Consider the following 10,686-nt stretch of genomic DNA (forward strand, 5'->3'; position numbering starts at 1 on the left):
TACAGGAGCCGGAGATTTTTCTGTCCAATATTTTAGCACCATCTAGTGGTAAAACATCAGCTCTTCCACAATAAATTATGCAATTTGGTTATGAGGTCATCCTGACAGCCTGACTACAATCAATAAATCAGTCAATATATCCACTTCAGCTACATTAAACCACTCTAGATGTTACTCCATCGACCCAGGAACATAAATCCAGACAATTGGACAAGGAGGGCATTTACTCTTCATCATAGGAGTCCTCTGATATCCTAACCTCACCCTGACTGCCTTTGAGAGAAATGATTTGACTGAAGAATAGAAGATGAGGCAAATGAATCACGTACACGGATTCAATTATTAAATTCAAGGGTCTGTTAATTCAGTAGGGATATAAATCTGATGTGTAATAGGTTGTGCTCACATTTGTGCACACAGGAGAGAGGGCAAAGACCTGAGATTTACCAATATTCACGATCGGATGTTCGTCAACTACCTGGAGCCACAAACTGACAGGAGCCTACAGCGGCTAAGAGACAGGCACCGATATAAACATCAACATCCAGAAGACAAGTGAAAAGCATTTACTGAAAAAACAAGCAGTTTACTGGGAATTGCATAATCATTACAATCAATGAGCAACACTCACCCTCAATTGACAATAGACAAATCTTATTTACAGCATAGGTTACTTGAGATGTACAGTAGTATTAAGGTTGATTATATAACATTAGTTACTAAACAACAACTGAGTTGGACTGCATTCATCAGGACTGAATTCAGACTAGAATAAGTGAAAAAAAAAACAATGCTTACCATATGGCTATTTTGACGAGTGCTTAATATGAACTGTACAATAAATACATACAAATGAATGCAAGCTCACTCTGGTTCAACAGGCTTCACCCATTGAGATCATCTGATTACTGAATACAGATGATGATAGAACTTGTGACTGTGAGTGATCAGTCACTGTCGATGGCCTCCTACAGCTCAGGAAGTCAACATCCTTTCATCGTTACCTCCACGTCAGCAGTGAGCAACAAACAAATCAAACCTCAGACAACAGTCTTGCCTCGTAACAGCAGAAACGAGGAAATCAAACTAAGAATCTCAGTTGTTATTTAGTAAGAAATTAAAACATCTACAATTAAAATCTTTATTACAGTTCAAGTAAAATAAATTGTACAATTCTATAGTTACAGCATATAAACAAAAAAAAAAATGAAAATTCAAAAGTAAAAGTGCACTTGCAGAAGAGACAAACTATCACACAATGCCAATATTTTATGAAAACATTTTTTTTGACCATCTGTCTCGTGATATCCTATACTATCTCACGTTTGCACAACTCACCATGTCTCTCCCTTGAGTGCTGGCTCACTTGAGCTTAAACACATATGGTTTGTCTGGGAGGCCATATGCTAACATTTGAAGAGAAGACATGAGATAAGTTTGCAGGCAGTTTGTTTTGATCTCCTCTTGGCTGGGTCAGTATGACCTGCTCTCTCAGTGGTTCAGACAGACGCAGTGCCTTTGACTCAATAGTAGGGCGGGGAGTTTGGGTTATTAACTTAACCTCATTCTCCTCCAGCAGCACCACAAGCCATACTGTCAGTGTTACATGAAGAGAGGAAACACGTTTCAGTGGAAATTCCCCTTTTCTCTCTGGGGCAACACAGGGTCTGCTCTAAGGACAAAACATCTGGGTCGGCTCGAAAAGTAACAGTAACATTTTGCTGCAGAGCAGAGCTACTTCTGTGCTTCACAAGTGAAAACTACTTTGAAGGTTAAAAACAGAATGAATTTTATCAAGGCAAAGCCTTGCATGATTAAACAATGTCAAACCTCTATGAGGGAACTGGGTGGGCGGCATGAAAGTTTCCCAAACATGGCACTGAGGCAAAACCAACTGTGGTTTCCTGTGACGTCCCTTATACAGTATGTGCATGTAGAGCATGAATCAAAGGGAGGTCATGGAGAAAAAACCCAGCAGGAGGAGTCAAAAACATTGTTAGCTTTGCAAAGATTGTTGATCCTTTCTTAATCTTTCACTGTGATAGGACCAGAGACACAGGGACTTGAACATGGTGTGAATCAGATAATACAAATCTACAGACTTTGGGGCCTTTGGAGTAAAATAAAGAGCAACAATTCTCTTTTTTGTGCTTTCAACCTGACCCACAGGCTTGTCTATGTGGATGTAGAGTGGAGTGACTGGATCATTCCCTTTGACAGTTTAGAGACATGATGACTGGGAATAATATACTGTAGATCCACAATATCAAGTATATTACTAAGGCCAATACTCTACGTCGTAACAGTGCATTTTAAGGCAAACCAAAAATTTTAAAGACTCGTAACACACGTCAGAGTGACTAAAAGTCCTCGGTTTTACATTTGGGGTTGTCTGACTTTAAAAATCTGAAATACAGTTTAATCTGCTGAGTAGCTGTTTCAATTTGCAGATCAGATGAAAAGCATTCATGGACAACAACTGCAGAAACCTTTGTAAAGATTTGAATAGCATCTGGTTTAGATTTCTATACAATAATTCTTACCCAAAATCTGTGCAAGTTGACTTCATATTATTTAATAAGAGGTCACTTTTAGACTGTTTATCACTTAGTCACTATCAACAATAGGCTGAATTTATGGTAAATACAGTTAACTCAAACAATGGATAATAAAAAGCTAAATACCAAAGGGTGCCTTCATGAATGTTAAAACGCTGACCAAACTAATCATGAATCCCGTCCAGATTGCCTGAACAAGGAATATGCGCAAAATAGTTTACCAATAATAATTTACAAACAATGACGTGCAAACGCAGAAAGCATGTAGGTTCTACTAAAACCAGAATGAAAAAGCACAGAGATAAAACAACAGTAGGGCAGCCAATACACACAACCCTTCACCTGCCTGGTAAGTAACTGAGAAATTGATTTTTGAAGAAGAGAATTCTTCGTCTTTATGATCCCGGTGTGTTCACACCAAGTGGTTTCCCTGTCCAGACATAGGTGCAAAGCTGACCCCCTAGGTAAGAAGTAGAAACTCTTACCAGAGGTCAGGGGTCAGGGGTTGCAGTGATCTCCACGACCACTCATCCAGGTGATCCAAGGTGTGTAAGACTCTCTGCAGAAAGAAGGGTCACACACACCAAAAAACACCTGGAGCTGAAATGTTGAAAGAGAAGGGATACGAGAAGGTGATCACTGACAGGCCCTCATCAATATTGAGGCAAGTAGAAAAATCAAAAGAAAGAGATTTCAAGTAAAGTCTCTTATTCAAAAGTACTACTGTTACAGCCTGAGGTGAGTACACACCACTGACCTGTAGGGGACGTCCTGTCTGTGTGGGCCTGTGGGCTGAGGTGAGGGTGGGGCCCCGATCCCTAGCAATTACACTGCTGCTTATTCTGTGTGGTGGTTCCTCTAGGCTGTCGCAGCTGCCTCAACGAAGCATCTCCATATTGGATACCTGAACCCATCCTCTCTGGGTCCAACTCACCTTTGAAATGAACCGCAAAAAACTTGTCAGCAATGCGGACATATACAGACAAATACGCTCGACTAAGTGCGGATCCGCAGGGCTTCATGCACAGAGATCATAAGTACAAATGGCTGCATTCTCTCACACAAACGCCCAACCTCTTCAAACAAAGAAAAGAAGTGTACCTGAATCTATCTTGTTGAGGATGGTGCGAGCACACTTCAGAAAACCCTCCTCAACATTTTCTCCTGTCAGAGCACTGGTCTCTAGAAACATCAGCTCTTTATAGACATAAAATAAAACAAACAATGAAAAAGAGGAGAAAAATACAGAATTGAAGGTGTAAATGAAAAGGAAAGTGGACAAAATAATAGAGACAAAAATGTGTGATCGATTCAGCATCAGTCACCATTCTCCTGAGCGAAGCGTGAGGCCTCTAGGAAGGTCACCTCTCTGTCTGCGTCCAGGTCTTTCTTGTTGCCACACAGGATAATAACAATGTTGGGGCTTGCCAGTGTCCGTGCATCTGTCAGCCAGTTGGTCAGAGCATTATATGTCTCCCGGCTGTAAGACAGGACACATGGACACATAGTGAGGCATAATGGCCAGTTTACCAATGAGGGTATAGGAGACAGTTGACAGTTTACCAGAGACCAGTTTACCCACTTTATCCTGTTTCATGGAACTGAAAAAATTTATTTTGATGCTTCATCACAATTTTGTATACCACATAAATAAGACAATAGCTGCATATTAAATTATAATGAAGGAAAAAAGTAACAAAACTAGTCCCGCTAAAAGCTAACTAGCCTAGCTTAGCAGAATAACCTCTTGTATTCATGTGATTTCCTGTGGTTGAGCTTCTTTCAAATCACATATTTAAATGCATTTAGTTCACAATTACTTCATTAAAGTAATTCCCAAATGTTAATGGACAACAAAGCTGATGCACCAAAAACATATTTTGTGAGTAGCTATTGCGTTTTCCTTTAGACGGACCAAAAAGACTGCAGTTTATAAATGTTTTGTAGAATTTATTATTAGCCTTCAAACTTTAAACCCTATAACTTCACTGTTTCTCTAGTCACTGCCTTTGTAAGGCCAAGTTGGGCAGTGAAGATAGTCACACAACTTTCATGGAGACTTCTTTGTGTTGTCGCCACTGGTCACCATGGAGACAGGACCCTGGTGACCATGGTAACATGAGGCCAGTGAGGTGAGCAGAAGGGTGTGGGTCAGCAGAGTGAGCAGAGAGATGTTTAACAGCTGCTTTCAGAAACAGCCAAAGAATGACACAACTCCTCGTCCGCACACTGATGGGACCGAGCAGCTCACGTACGCTCTCCTTTCAGCTCCTTTCCTGTCCGTCCTCCTGCTAACCTTTTCACCCGTGAGAAGTGATACATGTCTCCACTCACTCTCTTGTTTTTCTCCCCTTCAGGTGACACTTTCAGTGATAGACTTTTGCTTTGTCGACTGCTGTTGCCTGCCAGAGGATGCCTCTATATTCCAGCTCCTGCCACTCTGCACTCCACCACCCTCCCCTCTACAAAGACCATACATTCCAACAAACACAAACTATATTACATTCCTGTCTCTCTGCATTACTGAATTCACTCAGTCCTGATTTCACAATCCCTCCATTGTAACCCAAAGCTTATGAAATACAGGCCCATGATTGGGTTCTGTTGTTTATATCTCACTGTATGGGTCCAAGCACATAGTCATTAAATTGCACAATTTCTGGAGATGGTATGGACACACTATAGTTTTTCACACACAGACTGAAAACAACAATATAGTGTACAATATAAAGTGAGTAAAGGGAGAAGTGAAATACTATTTACGGTAAAGCTTCATGGGTCAGTAAATTTCAATTTCAAGTTCAGCCAGATCCAATTTCAGCAGTTCAAAATATCACTGCTGTGAATATCTAGTAGTATGCTCCTCTATGCTATGCAATGTTGTGTGTTTTTTAGCGGTTTATTTACTATTTTGTCCTGTAATGAAAAAAAAATATCAACAATATAGAGAAAGTTATTATTTGTGAATGTTAATTCTGTTACACAAAAGGAATAATTTGTGGGAAGGCAGAGGGCCAGTAAGTGCAGCAATTGTTTTACCTGGTAATATCATAGACGAGGAGTGCTCCGGCTGCTCCTCTGTAGTAGCTGCGTGTAACAGAACTGTGGAGAAAAAGCAGAAATCTTGGTCAAAATGAGGCATCCACAATGTCAGTGTCAGCTGGTGAGTTTTGGCTTGGACAGGTGAATGAGAAACTGCCGGTTGCTTTTAACTATTATCATCAGTCAGGCACTTAATTAAGCATCTCCACATGCAACTGTGGGTAATTGGACATTTCCCAAAGAGCATGTAAGCTCAGTAATTCACGTTAACCTTGTATTTGTAAAAACTTTGCCAAACCCTTAGCGGGAAATATTGCAGACCATTACCGGAATCGCTCCTGCCCAGCGGTGTCCCAGATCTGCAGTTTGACCGTCTTTCCGCCAACGTTGACCACTCTGGAACCAAACTCCACACCGATGGTGTGGTTAGAGTCCTGTTTAACTGCGACAGGAACGCAGAGAGCAGAGAGTGAAAAATGAGAAAGGTGATGTAAAAGTACAGCAGGACATCAAACTTCTGCACACTCCTTGTAGTAATGCAATTCCTTTGCAAAATGATGTGGTGTTTAAAGAGATGTCATTCTATTTATACAACAGGTGTGCACTACCTCAAAGGAGACGTTCGAACTCTGCTCCCAGAATCTTTACTTCTAATCTATAATATGTTGGTTTGCTGTGCTTGTTTAAAAGACTTAAGATGTTATCTTCAAAGATCATATCCACATCAGAGCAAATTTCTGTTTACCGTTTACTGTTAACTGTCATGTAACCATAAAAAAACCACAGCTGAAACGAATCACTGTTACTCCAGGGTACACCCCCCCCCCCCCCAAGAAATCAAACTCCATTTAAATAAAAATTGCATTAAGCACATATTTTCTTTTTATATCCTGTTAGTCCAGGAAAGTCTGAACCTGACAACTCTGGTGTCTTGTGCTATATCTTGCTGGCTTGATAATTATCTATGGAGAATGTGAGGAATCTAGACAGACACAATTCATCCACTCTCTTTAGTTTGATTCCACATGGAAGTCAATGAATAACTTTCTCAGGACGAACTTTGAAAAATTCAGTGTAACCTCACAGGGGAGTGAGAGGGTTTATTTAATGTGTGTGAGAATGGAACAGCTCGGAAAATCAACAGCATTAAACACATGATCGTTTCCATTTCTGTGTGTGCATGTAGCTATACAATTATGAATTCATTGAGGAATTCACGTATTCCTGAGGTGACTAATGAGCTTTATAGAGTGAAAACTTACACTTGTTCTCAATGAACTGGTGGAGGAGGCAGGATTTCCCCGTCCCAGCACTGCCAATCACCAGGAACTTAAACAGGAAGTCTGAAAGCAGAAGAGAGGAGGTAGAGATCAATGCAACACCCACGTCAGGAGAGAATCTGAGCCTGCTGCTCTCTGCACTTCCATCCTCAGAGACAATCCTGAGATTTCCTCTTAATCCCATTGAGCTACTACTTTCACAGTATTCAACAACCTTAAATTAGCCTACTAATCACAACGCCTTGCATGTAATCAGTACAACATGTTACTTATGATTCTAATTTAATATGCTTGTTTGTCTGAGGTGGAAAATGAATGTGTGTGTTTAGGCCTTGAAGAAGCAACAGCACTTAATAACACAAGTCATCAGAGCAAAGCCAGAGCTTTAGAGTTATTAAACATGGCTTAGGGTAACTGACTTGTGCAAGGATTGAATGACCACAGCCAGCTGGTTGTACAGATGTTGTTGTTGTGGAGAATGGGGCCTTGCTCTGGAGAGTTCAACCCAACCTACGCATATGATAGAAAATGACTCGGGGCCCCTGACACGTAAGGCCAGTACAGACAGTCTTTGTGTGCTGTGGCCAAAGATAGTGCAGGGGACATTTGAATACGTAGGCTGCACTGCAGAAACAAAGTGATGACTGAGGACGTGAAAAGTGTGCATATGTGTGTGAGAATCATAAGCGAGTCTGTGTTAGTGACTAATGCATGGAGAGGTAGTAAAAGAATAACAGGAAATCCTCGAGTGATGCTGTGTTCCTAAGACGGTGCAAGCAAAGAAAGATTGCAAACTACACCTTTCCTCCTGAGAGTCTGCTTCAGTTGGAATTTGAAGGCAGAGTGCAATTTTAGGTTTAAGCTTAAGCGCTGGCTCTGCAGGCAGAAGTGCTGGCCTGGCAAATGATTAGTGACTGCTGTTGAGATTACCACCCAGGTGAACATCCTGTGAATATTCAGCTCCACACAAGGTCAACAGACACAGTAGTTTAGAAAAAAAGAGGGGCGGATGAAATTGATCTTTAGTTCCTGTGTGACATTTATCCTAATTATGCTAGTGCTTTTAGAGCCACCTTCACCGGTCAAAACACACACACACCCAAACACACACACACAACTACCATCTCAGTTTATGGTGCACCTTTGTTTGTTGAGGCGGGTGTTTTCTCAAGTAACACAAGCTAGAGGTCAAATTCATGGTAACAGAACAGCTACGGCAAAGCAAAGGTGCCTACAAGCACTTGCAGTTTTCTTCAGCAACAGCATTCAGCGTTACATCTCCACCACATGTTGTCAATGGCCATGACAGCAGAACTGACAGATTCAAAGGCAAACAGCTCTGTTTTAAAAGCTTGCCTCAGCTTTTTAGTGTCTTCCCAGACATCACATATTCCCATGCGAGATCTGCATACAACAATCAAGCTGTCAATATGTCAAAGCAATGAGGAGCAAGGAATGCAGTGCTGCCCTCTCAACAGCAGCCTTTCAGGCTATTGTATTCTTTCACATCAATATTAAATAACTCCTGAGGGAAAAAGACTAACACTGTTATCTGCATTCACTTACACTGTGACAACACTTAACACACTCAGGCCCAGATCTACCTAAGGACTATGTCTGGTGTGTCCTCTGATCTACTGACAAACTGCAAAGGGCGATTACACTTTAAGTTACAGGAGATGTTGCCTTACTGAATATTTATCTCAACTCAAAGAATACAGTGCTAGACAGATGGAAAATATGGAAACTGGAGAGATTACAATGAATTTCACTTGTAGTAAAATGATATAAAAATGTAATGAGTAACACTGGCCAAAAATCAATGCAAAGCAACACAACTGTCATTTCATACAGTGGATGAGTGAATCAATAATTTGATCAAAATGAAAAAAAAAAGAAATTTAATTGTCATATTTTGATAATTGAGTTATGAATTCAGCAATGTATTTAGCAAAAACATAAGGCCAGTAAGGCCTTCCTGACATTTTATAGCAGAAACAATCCAACAATAATGACAACAACAAACACATAGTCAAGTAAAATGGCATTTTTCAAAATAGTATCAGTGTAAGGCTTTAGGAGTGCCACACTGAATAAGGACAAAATTAATGAAAAATGTAATGAATTTCATCTGGGATCTATTTAACCTGGCCATGCACTTATTGTATACCTTAAGGGTGCAACTAACAATTATTTTTATTATGACCCTTTACATCAAATAGTGAAAAATGGCCAATATAATTTCCCACAGTCCAAGGTGGTGATAATTAGTGTGATAATTAGTTTACCATCATATATCACAAAGAAAAGTAGTAAATCCTGGCATTTGAGATTAATCGACTATTTCTTGCAGCTCTGGTATTCATATACTTTTAACCAGTTCCACTATTGGCCCTACAGAGAAGCGAAAGCACAGGAGACTGAGACAGAAATCAATAAAAGGCCATTACAGCTACCATTAGCACAGGCACTTTAACATAAATACTACCCATTGAGATGAAGTTTCATACAAGGAATGATGGAGAAAGGGAACAAGTGGAGACAGATGAGAGTGTGTGCATGAGAGCACAACAGCAGAGGATGATGGTGTGCCATTTCAAAACTGGGTCTATTGTGTCTGGTCAATTGGGCTACCAATACTATCAGACAGAGTCATGTTTAACGTATTAATGCAGAATAGTAATTTCTGTCAGTAGTACTGGTGGTCAGTCACAATGTCAGTGTCCACAGACAGGTGCAACCATGTCTCCTGTCAGCATTTACTTGTAAAGTAGACTGTATGAACTGAATAGAGAAGTGAAGTTACTCGGATTGAGGATGTGAACAGACGTGGACATACCTAACAGCTGCTGCTCTATAGGTAAGTCAGGGATGATCAGTCAAAGCTATCTGACTTCCTCAAATAGGCCCTGTAGCTAAAGCTACCTTTCAAGTATAAATACACAACACCTAGGACTAAAAGCAAACAGTCTTGCAGCTTGCAAGGTCACCGTGTCTGCTTCAGTTTCAACCAACTCAGGCTACTCAGCATCTGATAACACATCCCTCATGTATCAACATGTTACTGTGGCTTTGTGTCAGAAGTTTGGCCAACTTTTACCTGGGAATGTATCACCATCTGTTTGCTCATGTTAATGGCCGTTTAAGGAAGCATTACACTCCGCCATCGTTGGACAGATGTGTCAGTTATTCCACAAGAAACGCTTTAACTATCCCCGTTTTTTTGAATAAAATGCCAAAAGCAAACGTTAGTTATCACTACTTAAACCGACAGACATGATGAGGTGGCAGGTTAGCCAGCAGCTAACCTAAGCTAACCATGTAGCCAGCTAACTAGCAGCGTTGCTAAGAGCCCGTCTATCGCAGGAGAGCACGGAGCGGCTAGCAAGCATGAAATTACAGTCTGCCGCCCCGTAACAACATACCGTATGTCTCAGACATGTTGACCCTTTCTGTATGAAGGACTCAATCGGGCCTTTTTACTGTCCTCTCGGTACTGTGACAGCCGTGCGCTCGCTGGGTTCACACCTCTTCGGGGTGTTTATCTACGATGCTAGAGGTTTCCTTGATCCCTTCCTAGCTTCCTTTGCTCCGATCACAACCAAATATAGCGATTGCGTGCTACGTCATTCGTAGTCTAGCGTGGCGTTCAGGTGTTGTTGGTCATGTTGGAGTTGCACATGACCAACCCGACCAATTGGACGAAAATAAGTTTGGGTTTATTTGGAATAACAGAAATGTGATGAGTTCCGGTTTGTACGTGCTTTGTATTTGGAGTAAATGTCGGATGCATCAATAATACCCCC

The 10,686-nt window shown here is 40.9% G+C and overlaps 1 protein-coding gene across 1 annotated transcript; it reads right to left on the reverse strand.

Annotated features, from left to right (window-relative positions):
• Positions 1 to 550: 550 nt before the first annotated feature.
• rab4b (RAB4B, member RAS oncogene family) lies at positions 551 to 10,480 on the reverse strand. Its single transcript, XM_023407585.2, has 8 exons — positions 10,306 to 10,480; positions 6,863 to 6,943; positions 5,928 to 6,042; positions 5,598 to 5,660; positions 3,884 to 4,038; positions 3,660 to 3,755; positions 3,316 to 3,492; positions 551 to 3,158 (listed from the first exon to the last, which is right to left on the reverse strand). The coding sequence occupies exons 1-7, from the start codon at positions 10,319 to 10,321 to the stop codon at positions 3,377 to 3,379; spliced, it is 642 nt and encodes a 213-aa protein (XP_023263353.1). The 5' UTR covers positions 10,322 to 10,480; the 3' UTR covers positions 551 to 3,158; positions 3,316 to 3,376.
• Positions 10,481 to 10,686: the final 206 nt, after the last annotated feature.

This window comes from Seriola lalandi, unplaced genomic scaffold, assembly GCF_002814215.2.
Source record: "Seriola lalandi dorsalis isolate HSWRI2012SDOR001 ecotype SW California unplaced genomic scaffold, Sedor1 jcf7180002054338, whole genome shotgun sequence".
Lineage (NCBI taxonomy): Eukaryota > Metazoa > Chordata > Actinopteri > Carangiformes > Carangidae > Seriola > Seriola lalandi.

Excerpts from the sequence above, each read along its gene's own strand:
- rab4b (XM_023407585.2), bottom strand. Across the intron at positions 5,661-5,927 it reads GCTGGGCAGGAGCGATTCCG|TTCTGTTACACGCAGCTACT; the intron begins GTAATGGTCTGC and ends TTTTCTCCACAG. Across the intron at positions 4,039-5,597 it reads CTCGTCTATGATATTACCAG|CCGGGAGACATATAATGCTC; the intron begins GTAAAACAATTG and ends CCTGTCTTACAG.